The sequence below is a fragment of the Eptatretus burgeri genome, chromosome 7 (assembly GCF_056783735.1).
Source record: "Eptatretus burgeri isolate ZD-2024b chromosome 7, Ebu_testis_v1, whole genome shotgun sequence".
NCBI classification, from domain to species: domain Eukaryota; kingdom Metazoa; phylum Chordata; class Myxini; order Myxiniformes; family Myxinidae; genus Eptatretus; species Eptatretus burgeri.
The window spans coordinates 37,095,113-37,119,951 of record NC_140967.1 but is presented as its reverse complement, the minus strand read 5'-3'; the positions used below and the strand labels follow the sequence as shown (position 1 = coordinate 37,119,951).

The 24,839-nt window shown below is 41.0% G+C and overlaps 2 protein-coding genes across 10 annotated transcripts in view; one reads left to right on the top strand and one right to left on the bottom strand.

Annotated features, from left to right (window-relative positions):
- SLX4IP (SLX4 interacting protein) overlaps nucleotides 1-18,545 on the bottom strand; it is a 57,711-nt gene extending 39,166 nt beyond the window's left edge. Inside the window, exons 1-2 of one of the 4 annotated variants that reach the window (XM_085888065.1) lie at nucleotides 18,461-18,545; nucleotides 17,692-17,754 (exon numbers count right to left, since the gene is read on the bottom strand). In XM_085888065.1, the coding sequence (XP_085744191.1) occupies nucleotides 17,692-17,754; nucleotides 18,461-18,496 (99 nt within the window). In that variant the 5' untranslated portion in view covers nucleotides 18,497-18,545. Of the gene's footprint in view, nucleotides 1-17,691; nucleotides 17,755-17,910; nucleotides 17,984-18,047; nucleotides 18,251-18,377 lie in introns of those variants that run through there. The other 3 variants (XM_085888068.1, XM_085888067.1, XM_085888066.1) reach the window with 3 other exon arrangements.
- Nucleotides 18,546-18,749: 204 nt separating this feature from the next.
- Nucleotides 18,750-24,839, top strand: part of MKKS (MKKS centrosomal shuttling protein) — a 37,150-nt gene continuing 31,060 nt past the window's right edge. The window contains exons 1-4 of one of the 6 annotated variants that reach the window (XM_085888059.1): nucleotides 18,750-18,890; nucleotides 20,724-20,867; nucleotides 23,081-23,205; nucleotides 23,465-23,917. In XM_085888059.1, coding sequence (XP_085744185.1) covers nucleotides 20,858-20,867; nucleotides 23,081-23,205; nucleotides 23,465-23,917 — 588 coding nt within the window. In that variant the 5' untranslated portion in view covers nucleotides 18,750-18,890; nucleotides 20,724-20,857. Of the gene's footprint in view, nucleotides 18,891-19,130; nucleotides 19,267-20,338; nucleotides 20,596-20,723; nucleotides 20,868-23,080; nucleotides 23,260-23,464; nucleotides 23,918-24,839 lie in introns of those variants that run through there. The other 5 variants (XM_085888061.1, XM_085888057.1, XM_085888060.1 and 2 more) reach the window with 5 other exon arrangements.

The window sequence follows — 24,839 nt, the reverse complement described above, 5'->3', positions numbered from 1 at the left end:
TGAAGTCATATATATCAACCTTTTTTCCTCATGGATAGGCTGTCATACAGTAAAGTTTCACCTCAATCTGTTCAGGCTTCAGAGAAGAAGTTTTTCTTCTTATTTTTATCTTGCCAAAACGAAGTTTTGCAAGATATGTTAGTGAGCTTGTTTGTTTGTTTGTCTGTAATCACGTATAAAAAATTCTGCAGAGCACAGTTATCATCGGAAATTTTTGTAACTTCGCATATCAGAGGCCTATAGAGGTCCCTTTCAGCGCATAAAATTTTGAAGGTCAAGGTCAAAGGTCAAGGTCACTTTGGCGCAAATCAGGGGAGTCGCCGAAACCCTTATTTTTTGAGTAATTTTGATCGGATTGTCTTCAAACTTCATTGGAATATAGTTCATGGTCTGGCGCTCAGCTGATTAATTTTTGGTGGCGATTGGCCTTGACCTTCATGTTTTTTTTTTTTTGGTCTGTAATCACGTATAAATCACTCTGCAGAGCACAGTTATCATTGGAAATTTTTGTAACTTCGCATATCAGAGGCCTATAGGAAGTCCCTTTCAGCACATAAAATTTTGAAGGTCAAGGTCAAAGGTCAAGGTCACTTTGTCGCAAATCAGGGGAGTCGACGAAACCCTTATTTTTTGAGTAATTTTGATCGGATCGTCTTCAAACTTCATGGGAATATAGTTCATGGTCTGGCGCTCAGCTGATTAATTTTTGGTGGCGATTGGCCTTGACCTTCATGGTTAGCGCCTCAGGTCAAACATATTTGACCCCAAGGTCAAATTTTCAAGTTTTAGGAACCATATCGTGTAGTACCTCAAATTGAACACCTCGATGAGTGCTTTCTAGATATGTCAAGCTTGAGACATTATGACGTCATTTGGTGACGTTATGAGGCAAAAGCATATTTTTCATGGTTACTCTGTAGAACGATTCTCATCGGAATCTCTCGTAGGCAGATATTCCTCAAGGAGTCGCTCCTGGTGGATAGCCGCTCTGTTCACCTCAGTGTGACCTTAAAGAAGTCACACGTGGTCACCTTTTGGCAAGATACAGGTCACCCTGCGGGTGACATTGGTTTTTTTTCTTTTTTTTTAACAATATGACTGCCAAATCAGGTGACCGATGACCTCATCAATTTTTTTTTTCTGTGGACCATTTTATCTCCAGATGACACTCAAAAATTTTCATACTGATCAGATGTAGCATTCTACATATGCAGTTATGATGACATAATAATGAAGGCACCTATGACGTCATTAAAATTTTTTATCACACATTCTCCATGAGGAGTACTTGCCATGTGCCAAGTTTCAAAGATAGAGGTCCAAAGTTTGTCTGTTTTTCCAACATGGCTGACACACCACATGACCGATGACGTCAAAATTATCATTATATCATTCTACATCATTAGTCGCACCAATGGTAAAAATTTTGTCTCAATCCGACAAGCGATTGCGGAGACAAACACGAAAGTTCTGTGCGGACAAACAAATGGATCCAAATGCAATACCCTCACCTTCGGCAAGGGTTTAAAAAAAAAATAAAAAAAAATATCAAAAAAAAAATCTGCCTCTCAGTACAAACTCCAAGACTCGATCCTTATACTGATGTCAGTCGTGCTCTTTCTTCTGTTTACACCTGTACTTTATAGTATCATCTTCCAGTGGCAATCCAGGGCATGACAGCAGGAACTGGGAGTTGAATTTACGATCCCAGAACGATGAACTACGTACTTAGTCTCTCAGATGAAGATATCAAGCAGAATAGTCCAATCAATGTAAGCTGATAAATTTCAACTTGGCATCAACGCCTATTATTAGCCCCCGATGTACTTGGTCAAAATGGAGGCTTATGGATTTGGTCTCGATTTGTGTGTCCGTGTGTGCGCGTGCGTGCGTCCACAACCACATCTCGGACATGTATGGACCAAATTAACTTGTACTTGCCACAAAGACAACACGTAAATGGTAAACATAAGCACATCATCTTGTTTCACGATGTGATCAAAGATGGCTGACTGGCGGCTATTTTAGTTGGACATAAATGTGGGATAGCCCTTTAACGCTGTACAGAAAAATTACTAAAACAACAGGGGCTTTGGGCGATGACATTTTATGTTTTTTTATTTTTTTATACTTGTTCAAAATGTCAAAGGAAGTACTACTCATCACAAAACAACTTGAAAAGCACAAACCTGAGAGATGGCTCAAAGGTGAGTGTGCATACCTTGAGCTTATTCTGCCAGCCCTCGTTTTACTATCATAATTTATACGACTACTTCTACTACTACTACTATGACTAATAATAAAACACCATGACAGACCATGCATAAAGTGCAAAAACCAAAGACTCCCTCATATCAGTTAAAATTGAACATGGGATGAAAAATTAACATAACAACCAATTACTGCACCGTAGTCCCAAGAAGGAAGCCAGAAATAACACACACACACACACACACACACACACACACACACACACACACACACACACACACACACACACACACACACACACACACACACACACACACACACACACACACACACACGTTTTCCTGGTATCAAGATAATTTTATTCAAAAACAAAGGAGGTTTTACTTTTGTTATTTTCTTTTTTTTTTCTTTAAAAAAGAAAATTTAACTGCACACATTCTTATTACAACTACCATATTGGAGACATTCTCACAACAATTCCTTTTTCATTATATTCCAACATCTTTTATTCGATAAATGCCAGGTTTGAATCACGTAGGCTATCCTATGTTAGTGCGTCTCCCAGACCCAATCATATATACACAGGTCAGACATTGATGGGGGCAGGGAGTGGGGTGGAACCAAAACAAAACGCAAGCAAAAAAAAAATCACATCAAAGCCCTTCAAAGAATGCAACAATACACGAAGCGGGCAATATTAGACAGACACGTTAATTATTGATAAGGATGGTTGAATGTTTGTCTGTGATAATCCCCTTGTGTAGGCACTTACCATTAAACATTCATATGCTTTCAACTGAAAAAGCTACTGTGCGGATCACAATTAGTTATTGTACTTTTTTATAGCAGATATATCAAAATTCATTTACTTTCAAGCATGATTGCAATAACAATGTTAAATCAAAAATGGTTAAGTTGACAATTCATAATATTTAGGATTGGGCAATGGATACAAAAGGCAACTCTAATGGAGTTACACAATGAGATTATACCGAGAGGGGGTACTGTGTGCGCCCTTGCATGAAGAGGCAGAGCAGTAGATAGGTGTGCCACAAGTAACAATATATTATGCTCACTTTGCTGTTGCATGGTAGGGTCTCGATGTAGATGAGTATAATCTCACTCTAATGGCAGTAGAGTTCCAACATTTCAAAAATTGCCTTCAACAGCCTTTTATTGTCGTCATGTACCCCCATTAATCCACCCCAACCCACCTCCTTCAAATGTCCTGCTTTCCTTCCTCAAAGTCCCAGTAGTACCATCTTGTTTACCCCGTGTACAACGCCCCATCCCTCTCCATTCCACAGCTATCCTATTGTCTTTGCTCCCAACTATTTTGTGCTTCCCTCTCCCACCCCTCTTGTTATATGTTTGTGTATCAACTCTTACACGAGCCTTGATTTGGTACACAAAAACAAACAAAAAAGTATTTTCATTCCACCTCATCAGTAAATTTTTGCACATCTGAACAACCTCTTCTTTAACAGCCACCATTATCCCACCTTCCTTGTGGGGTCGCTGATTGAAGCGTTGCCTGAGTCTTCACAAACCAGCTGACCAGGCCTAATGTTCGACGAGTTAGGGCAGGAATTTGGCCATGGTGCCGGCGATAGCTCGCCTACTCTTCGCAAAGGACACCATGGGATTATTAACGTCCAGCAATGAACGCTAGCATACGAGACCGCCGTTTAACATCTATGCGAGGGACGGCACACACATTGATGAATCGCCCGACCTGTGAAACACCGGACTGAGTTTGTATCTGGGTCAGGAATCAAACCCAGGCGAGACACCTTTGAAGCGAGTGTGCGTACCTCGAGGCCATCCTGTCAGCCCGTGTCTGCACAACAAAAATCCTTATTTCTAGTGCGAAATCCAAACCTTCCATTGTTGATGCAGACCCTGACCAAAAGGTCAATCTTTTTACTCACAGTGTACATTAAGCCTTCGGAAAAACAAGGTGGGTGGAAGAAGTGAGCAAGAATTATGGGAATTCACAACATGCTGTAAAAATAACAAACATTACGCAATTATTGGAAACTATTATTTTGAAAACTACACCGGCATTCGGTAGAGCGCATACATACACCAGGGCTGAACAGTTTAGGTTTTGTAGCCGGATCTGCATCCATACCTGAACCCAAATCTAATAAGCTTGTTCTTGTCACCTACGAAACTCATCCACCAAATTTCACTTGAATCCATTAATAACAATTTGAGATATTGCAGTTACAGACAGGGGTGAATAAATAACCTCCATCCACCTTCGGTAGCAATGGTAACGGTGAACCTCTTGCTGCTGGATGCCAAACTGCTGCTTCTGCTCAGTGCAGAAGAAAACCTGGTGTTTGCTTCATGGTTAAAGTGGCCGGCTTAAGATCTTTAGGTCTCGAGTTTGAGCCCGTCTTGCTGTTGAATAACACCAAGTGGGTCGACCCAGACTGTCATCCTTCTGAGGTCGGAAAAATGAGCATCAGCTTACTGGTACCAGGGGTCCATCAGCGGCACAGATGCATTTCCAGAAAATGATGCAACCAGCAGCTGCACACAAAACAACAAGTGCAGAACTGCGATATTGTACCGTTTCATTCTTCCCAATTTCTTTCTTTCGTCATGTTTAGAAATCCAGGCCCAGAACAAGCTTGAAAACCTTTCATTCTCAAAGAGAAAAGCTGAAAGCCTAAAATCATTCTCTATCCCCTTTTTTACTACCTCCACCTATCAAAGGTGGATGGAGGTTATATTTTTCACCCGCCTGTTTATGCAGGATATCACAAGAAGTTGTGGCCGGATTTGGTGGACACCGAGTGTGTGACAAGGAAGAATTGTTACGATTTTGGAAAAGATCTGAATCCGCGAAAAAAAAAAAAATTTAAGTGATTCTTCACCAGTGAGTGATGGAGATAAACCAATATGTAGCAGGATATCTCAAAAAAGTTGTGGACAGATTCAGCCGAAACTTGGTGAACAGCTTGGGTATGTGATAAAGACGAATCGATTTGATTTTGGTGAACATCCCAATCCAGATCCGGATACGAGACTTTTTTTCACCTTTATAATGATTCTTCACCATTGAGAGATGGGGCCAAAAACGATATACGTAGCATGATATTTCAAAATTTTATTGGCCCAGATATATTCCACTGGATCAGGCATTGCACGGAGTACATATGCACTCCACCAAGTGCCCCTCTAGTTGCCCATGCATTTGTGTTGTGCATTCAAGGTTAAAGATTTAAGTATAAGAATATAAAATATTTAGAGTTATCTATCACAAAGGATCACAAGGTGCTGATGTTTCAGGCTTTAGCATTCATCAAAGCAAAAGAGGATGCAACATTATGTTGTTGTTGTTCTCTTGTGCTGCCAATGCAGACCGCTAGTTTTGTGCTGAAATTACAAATGGATTATTAAACATTTATGGGTTTGTTGCAATTCCCCATACATTTTGTTTTATACATACTGTGTTGTGATAATGAAGTGCTGTACTATACTTGGTGGCAACGGTGATTGGGTGGATGTGGCAGCACTGTATATGAAGAATGAAGATCAATGGCTGGTGTTGACATGTATGCCACATACTCTGTGGAAAGTCATGCTGTAACAATATAGGTATGTTGTATACTATATTAGGAATAATGTACTCTGAGGAATGCAATTGGTATTAGAGTATGGAGTTTAACTTTGTTATTATGTGATGTGTATGTGGTATTTACCTTCAGTATTATGTATACTAGTTATTGTATTTTGTTATTCTTACCCTATGTATATATAGATATACGTACGAGTTTTGTAAGAATAAAGCCAATAGAAAAGGTCTATTGTTGATTATTATTACAACATACTGTCTCCTCATTATTATCATAATTAATTTATATATTAGACTCTCAGTGATACCCGGTATTGTCAGATGCTATTCTAATCCTGTTGGCATTTCGAAGAAATCAAAGTTCGTTCGTTTTTTCCTGATTTTTTTGTGTGGACCCAAAACACTTCCATACACCCACTAAAGGCCGTCACACCTTTACGTTTTAGCCAGCGTATGGAAAGGCATCAAAATGTATGCAAGACGCTGGCATACGCTGAACTATTGATGTTTTTTTCCAGTTTTGGACGTATTCAGAACGAGTTGGACGCATGCATAACGTATTAGTAAGGTACACAGAACGTTTCGATAACATATAGATAAAACTTGTATCAACGAATGCTGAGCATGTTGTCAGCGTTCACAACCTATGCCCAATGATAGTCTAACTTATGCATAGCGGGCGGAAGCGTATCGCCAACAATCACGTGGCATAGGCTATCAATCGGCTGCAGCTCGACGATTCAAATCATAACCGCACTAGACGTCGAAGTGTCAAGCCGTTGTCACACCTTGACGTTTTAGCCAGCGTATGCCGACGTATGAAAAAAATTTGCCGAATACGCTGGCACAAGTCAAATACGTTATGGGTAAGTTTTGTTTACGTTAAGAGCACGCTGAAGCACGCTGGCATACGTCGTAGTTCGCCGAGTAAGTCGACAAATTTTCAGCATGTTGAAAATTTTTTGATGTATGCCAGCGTATGACACACGTTCCGCATACGCTGGCCATAAGTTGTAGGCACATTACACGATCGTTGACACATGCTACTTGTAAGTTACTCAAGTCGAAACACGTCAAGGTAATTGTTAGCATCAGTGTTCCAGACTCCCTGGTTTTTTATTTATTTTTCTTCGGTATGACGGTGATGTTGACAGTTCGATTTATAGTGCGGTTATGATTTAAATTGTTGAGCGGCAGCCTATTAATTATATTCTATTATAACCGCACTAGAAATCGAACTGTCAACATCACCGTCATACCGAAGAAAAGATAAATGAATAAAAAAAACCAGGGAGTCTGGAACACTGACGCTAACCATTACATCGACGTGTTTCGACTTATGAGTAACTTACAAGTAACGTGTGTCGACGTGTGTCAACGATCGCGTAACATGACTACAACTTATGGCCAGCGTTTGCGAAACGTGCGAGTCATACACTGGCATACGTCAAAAAATTTCAAGCATGGAAAATTTGTCTAACAGCTCGGTGTACTACGATGTATGCCAGCGTACTCTTAACGTATACAAAACTTACCCATACGTATTCGACGTGTGCCAGCGTTTTAGACAAATTTTTCATACGTCGGCATACGCTGGCTAAATCGTCAAGGTGTGACAGGGCCTTAAGGAATGGGGTTGGGGATCATTTATTACGTTTCACATAGCTGCAAAGGCGTAGACACTATGGAGTAATGAAAAAAAATTTTTTAATCCAACTTTTCTTTTTGGGCTGACAACACTCCCCAGGCTGCACTATCCTATTGTCCCAGACAATACTGCACTCCTAGACAACACTCACTGATGAACCTCTGAAAGTTGACGAAAACTCATTCAGCCATCTGAGATAAATGGCGACACACAGACACAAACACACCTCTCTTACAACATAGACTTGCAGGTGCCTGTGGAATATACTCAATGTAAAATGAGACTTCAAGACCTCAAGTCCCCATCCCCTCACAAACTCCAAGTCATCAATCCCCACTGCTAAAACTTACGCCCCCCCCATAACCCAAAAGCTGCAATTACATCCTCATTCCAAGCCTTCAAACCTTCTCCCCAGTCCCCCCCCCACCCCACCCCACACTAGATAGTATTTCGGTTAATTTTTTAGCAATCCTGCAGGGGCACAATGCATGTCTTGATGTACCTGCAAAATAATAAATGAAAGGAAACCCCCACCCACCACAACTCAATCTCCGCACCACCCTTCCCCAAACACTACCCCATCCCTCAACTCTGCTCCCCCCACCCAGAAACCAAACTCTGTCCTTCCCTCCTCCTCCTCCATAAGCAAAGAGCTGAACCATAATCTTTAGAGAATTGGTGCTGCCAAAGCAGTAATAAGAAAAGTATGGCCCTAAGAATTAACATGCAGATGCACAGAGACACAAAGAGACTACACAAATTACAAAATACAGGTTTAAGTAACTTTTTAAATTGACAGATGAAGTTATGGCCAGAGAAATAGGAAATATCAGAAAGTTTAATCAGAAAGAAAGCCTTGAATTCCTGTCCTCCATTTGGCTTGCTTAGTCAACGTCATACCCCCTCACTATCCGAGTGGGGCAGATTGTTGCAGAATATCAGAATAATTGTTCAGATATTCCTACAAGCAAGAAACTTTGCACAAATGTTCAAATTTAGATACTTAATCAATACTGATATCGAAACACATTGAGCGAGACATACTTCCGTTTTTTTTTTGTTTTTTAAAGATGGTGGAATTTATGTCATAAAAATTACATCGACATATGAAAATTTTTCCTTGAAATAACATTCACACCTTGAGAAAAAGAAGTAGAAATCTACGTTACTTATGCCACGGAAAGAAGACAAACGTTCAGTACCATAGCAGTAGGATACCCAGATGATAGATATTTTGATCCGTCCATCGGTTGTTAAAAGTATAGCATTCATGTTCAACGGCATATCCAGCAATGTAATAACATAATGTCTAACTAAAAAGAGCAATCAGAGATTGCAGACCCTCACCAGAACTCGTTTTGTATGGTGTATTTTGTGCGGCGTTTGTGTAATGGTGTGTTATGTAATTAATGAGACATAATTAGAACTGCCACTTTATAACTGCTGGCAGTGATGACCGGGTACCAAGACGTCCCGCTTTGATTGGACACCTGACCCTGACAGATGACGTTTTTCATGATCAGTCAATTGAATTTAGAATGGGATTAAAATAAATTCAATTCAAATCAAATGGAAGACCAAATAGGTACAGTCCTGCATTGTAGTCATCAGAAGGAACCCAAACAAGCAAAACGAAAAGATGAAGATATCAGGAGGAATCTGGACAGGATTCACATTTCAGCTGCTACTCTTCTACTCTCATAACCATCTTGGCACAGCCAAGTGAGCCTTGTTTTTTAATTTTTTTGTAAACAAACAAAAAATTACCCATGTCAAGATAATTAAATACTTCTGGCTGCCAGACCGTGTGTCCAATCAAGTTGAAATATAAAACGTATTCCCCATCACTACGATATCATAATTGTGAAGTTTCATGTTGATTGATTAAGCGGTTCCAGGGAAAACAATATTTAATATTTTTCTTCAATCCAAGATTGCTGCCAAACCATGTGACCGATCAATCATTCCTTAAGAAAATTGTACACACAAGGCTTGGGGAGCATTTAAGAGAAGTTTCCCCGCGATCTGTCCAGCCATTCTGGAGAAGATTTTTTTTTATAGATTTTCGGGTAAATCCAAGATGGCTGCCAAACCATGTGACCTATGACATCATATGTGAACCTTTTATTCCTCATGGATAGGCAGTCATACGTGTAAAATTTCACCTTGACCTGTTCAGCACTTCAGAGGAGATTTTTGAAGGTTTTTTTTTTATAACAATATGGCTGCCGAATTATATGACTGATGACATCATCAAATTTTTTTTCTGTGGACCATTGTATCCCGAGATGACCCTTAAAAAAAATTCCATACTGATCAGATGTAGCGTTCTACATATGCAATTATGATGTCATAACGAGGACACCGATGATGTCATAAAAAAAAATCACATTCCAATGAGGAGTACTTGCTACATGCCAAGTTTCAATTTTTTCCTTGCTGCAGTTTCAGAGACACAGAAGTTAAAGTTTTTCTGTTTTTCCAACATGGCTGCCACACCACGTGACCCACGACATCATAATTATCATTACAACATTCTATGAGAGTCATCACACCTGTGGTGAAATTTACACCTTAATCTGTCAAGCGATTGTGGAGAAAAACACGAAAGTTCTGTGCGGACAGACAGACAGACAGACAGACAGACAGACAGACAAACGTCATGCAGAGCACGAAAATTGCAAAATCCATAAAACAAATTTGATTTCAAAAATAACTGGCAGTCGATTTCAATGACCAAATATGCAAATCCTCTTCAAATCTCAAGTGAATCAGATGAGAATTGACAATTTTAGAAACTCGGCCTATGTTGACCTCCAAAAAATTGACCTGGAGGTGATAGACAGACAGATAAACAGACAAACAGACAGATAGACAGATAGAATAACAAAATCGACGAACCAATATACTTGAAAAATCTTCGATTTTGCAAGTAACAAACAAACAGACCCAAACACAATACCCTCTCCTTCGGTGAAGGTAACTACAGTATAAAGTTAAACAGTTAGGCAGATATACTCTCAGTGGTATCAAGCGTTTATGTACGTTAGCTACTTGAAATAAGGCTGCTTATGTCTTGGAATGGGCGAGATCACATGACAAGAAAAAAACAAAATGCTGATGAAGGTGTGTGTGTGGATAAATCAACCGAGAGAAGTCATAGAATGCATTTTTCTTGACAAAACACACACTTCGACCGATCAATAGGAGGAAGAGAATCATGTTGCGCTGATGGTCTTGGCTTCTCAGGATCAACTAACCGATAAGATTTAGATATTTTGGCTGTGAATATGTGAAGCAGCTACAATGTTAATTTTTTTTTTACCTTCTTGACAACATGTACAGTAAGCATATAGATATATTACAACACCACCACCGAAGCCACAACTGCTATTTAGATGTATCTACAAACCAACTCTGTGAGTCACGAGCCAAGGCTGTAGGATGCTACTGATGAATAAGAGTCCGAAGCAACGGCAGCATGCATACGTAGACTGCGTCGGGCATATTGTTACAGAAGATTAATCCACAACCATACTGAGGTGCTTTTTAACTGAAAAATAGAAGGGCACTCGGTAGAGCACATACCTCCGCCATGTGATGCCTGACCCATGAGAACATATCGGGCCCAATCAATACATTTTTGAAATATCATGCTATACAGTACTATATCATTCTTGGTCCATCTCTCAATGGGGAAGAATCACTTTAAAAATTAAATAAATCTCGTATCCAGATCTTCACCAAAATTTAACGTTGTCGTCTGTGGCTGGTCACCTACACACACACACACACACACGCACACACGCACACACGCACGCACGCACGCACACACGCACACACGCACACACGCACACACGCACACACGCACACACATAAAAACATTCAAAACGATTGCTTGAAAACTGTGGCCAAAAATCGTGTGACAAATGGACAAACACACAGACAAACAAACACACAAACACACAAACGAGCCGGTAGGTGGCGATGGGTCGCCGAGCATGGAAACTATAAAAGATATAGAGCAAAATGGATGTCATATAGCAGATGGGGAATCACCTTAAGATTATGCATATCAAATCTCATCCAGTTCCATCTACTGATAACTACTCGGTATCCATTTGAATGAAAAGTACCGAAAATGCGGTTTGAAATCGGAAATCCCCAAAGTTCAAGGGGGTGCTGTGGGTGAACAAAGATCTAAATCGAAAATCCGGCTCGATAGTTTGTGCACAATGTATTCCAGACGATTACAGAGATGCCAACTTTTGGAAATCAGAATTAGGGAGGATTTGCAACCGACACCAAATAATGTGCGCTAAGCGCACATCTCGAGCGCGGAGCGCTCGACCCTTGCGGCGGGGTCCAGGGCCCGCCTTAGGGCCCTGGAAGCTCTGGGGTTCTAGACGCTCTCTAGTGCCCTCTAAGCCCTATTTTGGAGCATTTAACATGTTAAGAATTCCCACTTTTTGAACAAAAAAAAAAAAAAGGGGAAAATTGTGCACTTTTTAATGTTACATGTATGTTAATATTAGTAAGTTAGGGGACAATCAAAGATTAACAAAAAGCACAAAAGAAGCAATATTTTTCTTACCTTACTGGCTGGTACTACTGCTGCTTGCTTTTTCCATGGCAGCTTTGCTGAGTGACAGCTGTGTGGCTCTTTTAGCCCTTCTGATTATGTCTTTGCTGTATTCTCTCTGGTAGCAAGGGGTGCTATGAGCTAGTTTTTCAATTAAGAGAGCTTCCAGGGTTTTGACACTCAAATTGGGACGAAATTCAGTACGATTCTTCCGTACAAGACTGAGTGCCGCTCACATGATGCGTTCGAATGAGGAATGACCAAGATTCCCTTCATCACTTTGCTCAAATTAGGATACTTCTTGGCACCAGTGCAGGGATCTGTGAGCTGTGAAATCCGATGCCACTGCTCATCCACTCTCACTGTCTCAGTAGGAATTGTAGCTATGGAGGCGTCTGCCTGGTAGTGAGCGAATTCACTCTCAAGACTGTCTATGTCACTATCACCGCCACTGAACAGACAGGGGAATTTCTTGATGAAAAACTCCACACAGTCAAACCCCACTTCTTGGTGTAGCTTAACATCCAGCACCTGAGCATGCTTGGCTAATTCATCATCTAGCGGCCAGGTTTTGAAGATGTAATTGCAGGCTTTCACATAATATGAGCGAACTGCACTGAAGAAACCTTGGATGTCTGACTCACTCAGAGTGAAGGTGGATTTCTTGAGACTCCTTTGTTCCCTTATATACAGTTTGGCATCGTTCCCAATCATGAGGTCCTCATCATTCTTCTGATGATTTGTCAGAGAAGGGTACATTTACCAGAGCAACCGATGACACCGATGGTTTCAAAAACCGTACGAAGATATCTTTCAGAAGACCATTCAATTCTCCGTGCAGGAGATGAATACAGGGTTCGTCTCTTTGGAGCAGAAGATTCCCCTTCTCAAAAAGCTTGTTAGCATATCGAAGGAAGAAACAATAGAGTTTTGTTTGTGGAGACAAGAACATCCTGTTGACACATTTTTCTCTAGATTCCTGCACAGTGTTTGAGGAAAATGCGCTTTTAGTTGTAGAACTCGTAGTACACTTAGCCGCAGGGCGATCACACTTGCGTTTACTGCCAGCAGAAGAGGTCAGACTCGTAGTACCAGATCCAATTTTACGTTTGAGGAGAGAGCTTGAGGTAGGTGCAGCCAAGGAAGAAGACCTCTGATTCGAAGGTTTTGCTGAGCTTGTATCAAGTGATTTGGCAAAAGCAGAACTTAACTTGGGTCCTTCTTTGCCTGTAGATGGGACTATCACAGTCTTTCTCGACTCTGAAGGGATCTGCTTTGTAGATGAACGTGATGAAGGGCCGGTGATGCTACCTGCTCTCAGCATTGGTTTTGGTGCTGTCCCTGCTGTCTTCTTCGCAGCAAATACTGCAGTGGTAGTGGTGAATGCTGCTCCACTAGTGCTTGATCCTGCAGTGCCAGTACTGGCAGTAGATACAGTGCCGTCCTTCTTGCTCGTTGTTAGAGTCTTGGCTACAGTTGGTTGCATTTTTCTTCGTACTTCTTCTTTGAAGAAGAGGCGAAGTGGCTCCCACTGTTCAATCAGCCTGTCTAGGCACTGACCAAGGGACAGCCACCTTGTTGCGACATGCTTCAGAATCTTGTGTGTCGGGGCATCACAGAGTTCTTGCAGTGCTTTCACTCCTTTGACGCGTTTACTACTTTTGTCCAAGTAGTAGTAAATATCGATGAGAAAGTCATCTAATTCAATGGGTAAGGCCTGAGCCGCCTTCTTGGCCGTATTGTGCATCATATGGCAAGGGCATCCCATGATGTAGCACTCTGGATTTTGTTTGTGGATATAAGCAGCGACTCCTTTGTGCTTGCCCACCATGACAGAGGCATTATCAGCACAAAAGGAAACACAATTTCCCCACGGAATTTTCCTGTCACTGAACTCATGATCAAGCAGTTTGAAAATGTTTTCTCCAGTGGAATCTTGTTTGCACGCAGGCAAACTTAGCAAACCTTGCTTCACAATCCCAGCACTGTTGTCATAGTACGAAATCAGGACAGGATATAGCTGGGCCTCACCACTGTCATTGCTACCGTCTGTAGCTAGGCTAAATGGAGCTAGTCTAGCAATATCGGCAATAGATGAAGCAGTAACATTTGACAACTCACCAATTATTGCTGAAGTTTTTGTTCTTGCACATCCATACTTTGAAGCAACTTTTGAATCTGGAAACATCTTTTGAAATAGAGGTCCAGCATGATCTGAGACTGATATGGGCAAGTTATGTTCCACAATAAATCCACTAAAGAGAAGTTCCGCTCGGGTAACATCCTCTTCCTCGCTTGTCCCTTGTTTGGTGAAATAATTCAGAAGTGTACCGGTACTCGTGCTCGAAGATCTCTCCTTTGCAATGTCTGTGTGCCATTTGCTTCCAACGTGCTTCCGAATATCATCGCGACCTCCGTGCTCAACTGAAATATCAACGCTGCATACTGTACAATACGCATGATGAATTCCTCTTTCAGACTTTCGAATATACGGGTATTGGAGACTGTATTCGGTCTTGTACTTCTGAGACCATTTCTTGGTCTTCGTAAGCTTCTTTTCTGCCATTTCGTAATCAACATCGAGGGCTTGAAGCATCGGTAACTTCGAAGTCGATGTTCCACAGCTGCAGCGCGACTCGTAGAACTCTAGCGGCTGTTAAACACCGCACGGTGGTCGCGACCGCCGGGCTGGTACGGGCCCAGCTGCATGCAGTGATCGTATCGCTTGCATATACACTGTGCATACATACCGCATGCACTGTATTGCACACATACCGCATGAACTAAATCTCAGTGCATGATCGCATAAGCGAGATCCAGACCCAATGTTTCACTGCTCCTCATTTGAATTTGCAATTTTTTACGTACAATTTGGTAGCAGCGAACGTTATGGAGTTACCACATGCTATACGTAGCAGACGATGCTTTTCATTCAATTCTCATACTAGTACATTCTGATTAGTGAACAGTGCAAAAATATCAAAATTTCGGGAGGATAAGGATAGTGATCGTAAGGGCGGGAGTTTGGGTGAATTTTCGGAAGCCTCCCGATGAAATCGGGAGGGTTGGCATCTGTGCGATTAGTGTGAATTTTCATGACCATCCGACCATAACCCTAGGAGTAGTATTTAGCGCGAAGGCACCTCCAGCTCTCGCATATTATCGATTTTTGCACTAATTGACCTTTGACCCCTGACCTAAGCAAAATCGGTCAATATGTCCTGAGGCAAAGTTGTAGTACTCATTGAGTACCATGAACCTGCAAAGTTTCATTCGTATCGATGCACTCACCTGGTTGCTAAGGGGCCTTCAATTTTCGCGCATACCCTAATTGTAGGGGGCGCTGCGGGTAAAGTATTCCATATATCACAAAAACCGGAATATATTTGATAGAGCATCACCTGTAGATCATTCGTGCCAAATTTCATAACCCTACGTGGGGGAATGGCTTTCGGAATTGATTTCGCGTGAACGATACCGATTTTGAAGGTTTTTCGGTTGTTGCTAGGGGACCAAAGCGTCCCTAGCAACCATCACAATTTCCAAAGCACGAGGTCATAAGATGTACCAACCACCCGAGTTTGGTCAAAATCCGCCCACATTTACTACCAATTATGCTGATGACAAACGAACAAACATCCAAACAAACAGACAGAATTACTGACAATAAGGGCCACCTATTTCGGCGACCCAACAAACAGACAAACAAACAAACACACACAGACAAACAAACAAACACAGACAAACAAACAAACAAACAGATAAACAAGCAGTCATCGACTGGTACTGGTAAATCGTCAACTTGACCTCTGACCTTGTCGAATAAAAGCTGTCTCAAGAGAAGGTAGCGACGCAAACCAGAAGTTTCTACGATTACTCTGTACCAAACCATCAAAAATCGAATGTTTGACCTCACTGTGACCTTGACCTTTGACCGATTATGACCAAAATCTAATCAGCGCTAGCCACCACCCTCCTGAATCACGTGGTGTAATTTGACATTGGTAGCTTCTTCCGTTCTTGAGTTATCATTTTTTGGATGTTTGACCTCACTGTGACCTTTGACAGATTTTGACCAAAATCTAATCAGCACTTGCCATCACCCTCCTGAATCACGTGGTGTAATTTGACATTGGTAGCTTCTTCCGTTCTCGAGTTATCGTGCCGACAAACAAACAAACAGAAATGGTAGTCATCAATATACTTACGAAATCTTTAGATTTTGTAAGTAACAAACACACAGACAAACAGACAAACAGACAAACGCACTTGGCAAAAAATAATAATAAAAAATTCCCCAATAAACAGACCGAGGGGTGAAAACATCACCCGCTTCACCTTCAGTGGCGGAGGCAAAGGCCCAGTCACACCTTGACGTTTTAGCGAGCTTATGCCGATTTTTGTAAAATTTGTCTAAAACGCTGGTACACGTCGAATACGTTATGGGTAAGTTTTGATAACATTGAGAGCACGCTGAAAAACACTGCCATACATCGTTGTACGCTAGCTTTAAACATTGTACTTTTCGGTTGTCCTCAAATTTTCCATGCTTGAAATTTTAAGACATATGCCAGCGTATGACTCGCACGTTCCGCATAACGCTGGCCATAAGTTGTAGGCACGTCACGCCATCGTTGACACACGTCGACACACATTACTTGTAAGTTACTCATAAGTCGAAACACGTCGAGGTAATGTTTAGCGGACTCGAAACTTACTTCTAACCTATGAGTAACGTGTTGTACTCACGTTACGCGATCGGTGACACACATCGACACACGTTACTTGTAAGGTGCTCACAAGTCGAAACACATCAAGGTAATGGTTAGCGTCAGTGTTCCAGACTCCCTGGTTTTTTTTTTCTTACTTCCTTTGGTATGATGGTGATTTTGACACTTCGATTTCTAGTGCGTTTATAATATAATATAATTAATAGGCTGCCGCTCAACGATTTAAATCATAACCACACTGTACACTGAACACCGTCATACCGAAGAAAAAAAAACCCGGGAGTCTGGAACACTGACGCTAACCATTACCTTGACGTGTTTCGACTTATGAGCAACGTACAAGTAACGTGTGTCGACGTGTGTCAACGATCGCATATCGTGCGTACAACTTATTCCCATCGCATGCGGAACGTGTGTCATACGGCAAGTACGTCGTAAAATTTTCAACATGTTTAAAATTACAAGACGTACTCCATTTTATAGCGTACTTTAGCGTTCTATTCACGCATACCAAACTTACCCATACCGTAGTCGACGTGCGCCAGCGTTTTAGACGCATTTTTCAGAGGTCGGCATACGCTGGCAAGATCGCCAAGGTGTGACTGCGATGTTGACACTTCCATTTCTGCGGCGGTTATGATTTGAATCGTTGTGCGGCAGCCTTTTAATAAACCTACGCCACGTCATCGTCGGCGATGCGTGCAGCGCGCTATGCCTAAGTTAGACTATCGTTGGGCATAGGTTGTGAACGCCGACAACAGGTTCAGCATTCGTTGGTATAAGTTATCGATAACACAACGAAACGTTCTGTGTCCGTTACTAATACGTTATGCATAAGACCAAGTCGTTAGGAATACTCACGTACGTACACACACACACACACACACACACACACACACACACACACACACACACACACACACTCACTCACCTTCAAGGGGAAAAAGTTGTTGACGATTTGCGAAGTCATTTGAAACCAACTCAACAACATCGCCTAGAAAAAAATAAACATATACACACAACTTTTAAATATGTGGTAAAACCGAAGGATAAATTATACATTCACCACCACAAGGAGGGGAAAAACTCCAATAGTTTAGTGATTGTAAAACTCGATGGTGAAAAGATAGAAAGATCGGGTTAAATTTACACGGAACCTGTGGAACATGTCGAACGTGCGGAGACGCCCTGGAGGCACCGTTTGAATTTAAAACACCGGAACAACCTCACAATAAGCACTAATTATCCCTCGCCGACAAAACGAGTGAAACTTATCATGTTACTTACTATAGAAACGTTGAAAACTTCCCAAACCCAGAAGGTTACTAAAAAATAAATTAAATCCTTTCGAGTTTCAATGTCCACTTCCGTCGTGCATTCTCTCTTCAGATATAAACAGCTTCCAGAAAATACAGGACGTGACAAACATACACGAACCACCGACTTAAATAAACAATTAATATGTTAATCTCAATCAACCAATTGTAACCAAAAAAAATACCGAACATACTCTTCCCACTACATTGCCGGGGCCTATATAACTGAACAATTACCTCACTGAAGATTAAAAAAATATATTAAAAAAAACCAACATCCAAACATACATCTGGGCATAACCTCATAATGACATTTTGGTAATCAGTATATCGCCATTGTATACGATTCCCACTGTAAACATTGGACACCACACAGAAACGAACTGCGCAGACGTCACGACTGTTGGTCATCTTCATCATCAGCTGGAAGAGCCTCGAGGATATCCGAAGAAGAAGAAGAAGAAGAAGAAGAAGAAGAAGAAGAAGTTAAGAAGAAGAAGAAGAAGAAGTTAGAAGAAGAAGAAGTTAAGAAGAAGAAGTTAAGAAGAAGAAGAAGAAGTTAGAAGAAGAAGAAGAAGAAGAAGAAGAAGAAGAAGAAGAAGTTAAGAAGAAGAAGAAGAAGAAGAAGTTAAGAAGAAGAAGTTAAGAAGAAGAAGAAGAAGAAGAAGAAGAAGAACGTTAGGCTCCACCAACATTGATCCAACGTACTTTTGAACACGTTGACCTTGGCAGCTTCAACAGTTTCCTGTGTAAGACTGTTCCGAACAATCAGTGGAAGCAGGTGAACAGCGTTCCGAACAATCGGTGGAAGCAGGTGAACAGCGTTCCGAACAATCGGTGGAAGCAGGTGAACAGCGCTCCGAACAATCGGTGGAAGCAGGTGAACAGCGTTCCGAACAATCGGTGGAAGCAGGTGAACAGCGTTCCGAACAATCGATGGAAGCAGGTGAACAGCGTTCCGAACAATCGGTGGAAGCAGGTGAACAGCGTTCCGAACAATCGGTGGAAGCAGGTGAACAGCGTTCCGAACAATCGGTGGAAGCAGGTGAACAGCGTTCCGAACAATGGTTTGGTTTCACTGTATTGTTGTGCACTGTACTGTCCCGCTAAGAGTCCTTGTCCTTGTCGATTCACTTACTTGAACATAACAGGACCTTTCATTAATGATTGAGGAAGCCGTCATGTGACATGTGAGTGGTTCAATGTCGTCCTGCTCATCATCATTCTGGGTGCTGGAATGTTTGATTCTATTTTATTTTCCTGTTTTGTTTCTAATTTATTTTCCTGTTTTGTTTCTATTTTATTTTCCTGTTTTGATTCTATTTTATTTTCTTGTTTTGTTTGTATTTTATTTTCTTGTTGTGTTTCTATTTTATTTTCCTGTTTTGTTTCTATTTTATTTTCCTGTTTTGATTCATTTTATTTTCCTGTTTTGTTTCTATTTTATTTTCCTGTTTTGTTTCTATTTTATTTTCCTGTTGTGTTTCTATTTTATTTTCCTGTTGTGTTTCTATTTTATTTTCCTGTTTTGTTTCTATTTTATTTTCCTGTTTTGTTTCTATTTTATTTTCCTGTGGTGTTTCTATTTTATTTTCTTGTGGTGTTTCTTTTTATTTTCCTGTGGTGTTTCTATTTTATTTTCCTGTGGTGTTTCTATTTTATTTTCCTGTTTTGATTCTATTTTATTTTCCTGTTTTGTTTCTATTTTATTTTCCTGTTTTGATTCTATTTTATTTTCCTGTTTTGATTCTATTTTATTTCCCTGTTTTGATTCTATTTTATTTTCCTGTTTTGTTTCTATTTTATTTTCCTGTTTTGTTTCTATTTTATTTTCCTGTTTTGATTCTATTTTATTTTCCTGTTTTGATTCTATTTTATTTTCCTGTTTTGTTTCTATTTTATTTTCCTGTGGTGTTTCTATTTTATTTTCCTGTTTTGTTTCTATTTTATTTTCCTGTTTTGATTCTATTTTATTTTCCTGTTTTGATTCTATTTTATTTTCCTGTGGTGTTTCTATTTTATTTTCCTGTTTTGTTTCTATTTTATTTTCCTGTTTTGTTTCTATTTTTATTTTCCTGTTTTGTTTCTATTTTTATTTTCCTGTTTTGTTTCTATTTTTATTTTCCTGTTTTGTTTCTATTTTATTTTCCTGTTGTGTTTCTGTTTTGATTCTATTTTTATTTTCCTGTTTTGTTTCTATTTTTATTTTCCTGTTTTGATTCTATTTTGATTCTGTAACTGCCGGTTTGTAAGATTCAGAAGCACGATTCAAATCAAGATGTTTTTAATCTATTTTGCGAAATCGTAACAAGTATTTTACAGTATTACGTGCTATTATAAATTGTAATACAGATGACAGCAGCACAAAACAGTTGGGACTTGTGTGGACGGAGGGTTTTCTGTTCAGAGATATCCCATAATGCCTTGTGTGCCACCATGTTGGTTGCCTGGCAACGATGGCATCAGTACCTCTGCAATCAGCATGTTTATCTCGTTATTCTGATTGACTGCATTGGGAGGTTAGCACTAAATTGTTTGGCCTCGTTCAGTCTTGTTTCTTTTTTACATTTTCTGCCTTGCTTCGCTTGCCAACCAATTTGGTGCCCGAGCACTGCATCATGGGTACTGAAACCCCTCTCTACTGCAGAAGCGGAGTTATCACCTGTTGACACTGAGAAAATATCACATCTTGTACATGGGTCAGTGTTCAGCTGCCCCGACTCTACCCCACTGCTTTACACCCATTGGCTGGGTGTTCGTCCATGACCCATTGCAATTGGAATGATCCCAGGTATATAACCACGATGTATTATTTATGCACATAAAACGTACGCATGTTCTTGCTTCATGTATTCACATCGGGTTATTAAGCCTGGTGTGGCTTGGTGGTTAGGGTGGTGGCTTGGGATCCTAGGGTCCTGAGTTCAAGTCCCGTTGGCTGCTGAATTATAATACACCAGGAGGTTGACTCAGCCTGTCATCCTTCTGAGGTCGGCAAAAAAAAAAGGGACGTGTTTACGAGTGCGAAGAGTCTGGCTAAAACCGAAATTATGCACAAAAAAAAACTTCATTTATTTCGCTTTTGTGTGAATAGCACAATTAAAGGATCAGTGGATGGCCTACAGTTATGCACACTCGCCTCTCTGTCAAGCCAGAGTTCAAATCCTGATCCAGCTATGAACTGTCACCCTGGTCACACACATGTTTTTCCTTCATGGCTCTACAGAGTGGCTACAAAGTCCCTATGCACGCAGTTATGATTTAGTTAGAATTTATCTGTATGCTTCCCTCCATTCTCCACACAAATTTTAATTTTTCTCCATGTTTTTCTGGACGTCTTCCATGTTGAGAGTTGGAGGTCATAAAAGCAGACCCCAACAGCTGTTTTGAGGTCTTCAACTGTTGTTTGGTGGAGATGAGAAATTTCCTCTTTCACAATGCCCCAAAGAGAGTTGTCACATGTTATTAAGTCTGGACTTCAATGAGGCCATACTATCTCAAATCCACGTCCAGTCCATCATCCACTGAATTTGTCGTTGAGATATTTTCTAACTGCGACAGCATAATGTGCTGGTGCACCATCTTGTTGCATGAGAGCTGAAGATAGCAAGACAGCTGATTTTTGACAGTTGAAGACCTCAAAACAGCTGTCAGGAGCTGCTTTTATGACCTCCAACCCTCAACATGGAAGATGTCCAGAAGAACATGGAGAAAAATTCAAATTTGTGCAGAGAATGGAGGGAAGCATACAGATAAATTCTGTGTTCATAGGGACTTTGTAGCCACTCTGTAGAGCCATGAAGGAAAAAGCATGTGTGTGACCAGGGTGACAGTTCATAGCTGGATCAGGATTTGAACTCTGGCTAGACAGAGAGGCGAGTGTGCATAACTGTAGGCCATCCACTGATCCTTTAATTGTGCTATTCACACAAAAGCGAAATAAATGAAGTTTTTTTTTTTGTGCATAATTTCGGTTTTAGCCAGACTCTTCGCACTCGTAAACACGTCCCTTTATTGGGTGGTGAATAAGGTGCGTTCGGTGCAGAAAATAATTTTTTAAAACCTGATCTCTCTCTATCGATTGCAGCCTGTGTCTGCTCGTTGCATCATTGGTTGGGACGTGGCTATGCCGCTGATGCAGTGTCCCCCTTACCAGTACACTGGTACTCGTTTAGCCAACCTCAGAAGGATGACAGGCTGAGTCAACCTCCTGGTGTATTTTAATTCAGCAGCCAACGGGGCTTGAACTCAGGACCCTAGGATCCCAAGCCACCACCCTAACAACTGAGCCAACAACAGGCTGATGCCTTGATAAAGGATAATTAAATGAGACCGTTAATTATCTTCAAAGGGGGTGTTTAAATTAACTCAAACACCCAATTTTCACTCATGCATTACCTTGGAGTTCCCTTTGTATGCATGAAATGTTTGGGGCCACTAGGTTTCATGGTTTTGGGGTTATAGAAGAGACACACTGATACGCTGACATTTATTATTATAGAGAGACTCGAAGCACCCGCTCCGCACTGGAGTGGCCAGAAGGTTATGTTATTATCCTTATTAAAACGTGCACTTCAAAATACCTCTCCAAAATTAATACCTCTTGCTGCGTAATTCGAAATGCCTCTCTGCACTCTAAAATGTGGAGACAGGAATACTGTACTGTAAAGGTTGGGGATTTGTAATACCCTCCTTCATCTGGAGTGGCGCTACATGATGCACACTTCCATGGATCATTTCAGTCTCCTCCCCCCCCCCCCAATCCCCCAAAACCACCGGCAAAACTAAAAACACCCCTATGTACTAATTGTGGTCATGCTGATCATATGTAGCAAGTCTGGATGTAATAGGCCCAGAACTGTAGGAATAGTAGTGTGACACACACACACACACACACACACACACACACACACACACACACACACACCAGTCTGTGAATTGTAGTAAGGACACTGTACAGTGTATACATAGTGGGTTTTTTTTAATCTTGTGCGTGTGCGACAGGTGAAAACCTACATGGCTTTGTCATCCTGGTTGAGAAAGCATTGGCTTCTTGGAGCATGCTCAGCTTTTATTGGAGTTCACTTGGCTTTATACGCTTTGCAAAGAATGGCAAAGAACAGTGCCAGGTTGGAGGCTAAACCCTCCAAGCTTAAGCCATCTGGCTCATCCAGCTGAATGTGGCAAGATGGACCAACACTAACTGTTAATTATTATTGCGTTCGACTACATGACAGGATTTGCATGATCTTACCTCGTCACAAAATGCACCAATTGTGTAATTGATTGTCTTTTTATAAGATCTGTTTGAGTATATTTGGTCGTCATTTCACCTGCAACGTACTACTTTTTTTTTCCCCCTCAAATAAATGTTACTTGTTTATCTAGAAGGAAAGGTTTTTGAATCGAACCAACCTTCATTTTGCTTCACTTTGTACAAGCATGCTACGGAGTGATGTTACCAGTGAAACGGAGACACCCACGTGCTGTAACTTCTTACCACTGAGCTCCACATCACACCAAGCTGCACTCGGCAAGCTCTATGAGGTTGCTAGGAGTAGCTACGGACCGAATGGCAAAATTAAGCTGATCCACAATGGGCTTGGTGGGACAACCGTGGCCTCCTCGGCCTCGCAAGTGTTGCTTCCTGCCTTGGATCGTGGAGACATGCTGTCCCGCTTCCTGCTGGAAAGCGCAAGAGCACATGTGCAGCGGTGTTCCGATGGCGGCCTCTTTGTCCTGCTCTTTAGCGTGATGCTGGTTCAGGGCTGTCTCCACCTGGGACTTGAGTCGATAATTCAGCTTTGCCAGGCATCACGGGTCAACCAGCATTTGGTTGAGGTTAGTGCTGAAAAATTTAATAGCAAGGGAGTTATTTTGATCTGTGCTGTGCTTGTACTTTATCAATTGAAACGAATCATAAGTTTTTAGTGCTTTATCAGTTGCTAAGCGAGCAGTGAAAGTGCAGAGAGAACGGAGGTTATGTTTTCACCCCTATCTGCCTGTTGTGGGAACATGACATGGACAAAATTTGGTGGACATGTTGGGTGTGTGACAAGGACGAATTGATTCGATTTTGGTGAAGATCCGGATATGACAATTTATAAGTGATTCTGCACCATTGAGAGATAGAGCCAAAAACTATATATGACACCATATCTTAAAAAGTTATGGATGGATTCGGATGACATTTGGTGGACAGGTTGGGTATGTGACAAGGACGAATTGATTCAATTTTGTTTAAGGTCTGGATCCAGATCGATATATATATATATATATATCCTCTGTTTGTCTCTCTGTCTGAGCTGCATATCTCACGATATATCGCAGGATATCTCAAAAAAATTATGGTGTGATGTCATCTTTGTGTGATGTCATTCGGCCTATTGGTGGGATGCAAAACGTAAACTGTTCAGACTGGCGGAAGTATGTGCTCTTCCGAGTGTTGCTCTAGTTTCATATTATTTTTCACATTGCAACAACCAATGTGGATACAAATGTCATGGTATAATGGCAACAACAGCCGGTTCATCGTCTTTCCCTCGAATGAACAAACACGTCCAATTTGAACAGGTTATCTGCATTTCCTCAGACCAAAAAAATTACCAAATGATTTAATACATTCCATTCTTGTTTATTTGCAAATATTTTGGAATTGACATAATCCTTACAATATTGAGGCTCATGGAAATGTGGTGACATTTGGTAGGATCTAAGAGTGGGGCAACTCCTGGATACAAGAAGGGAATGAATGAACACGAAA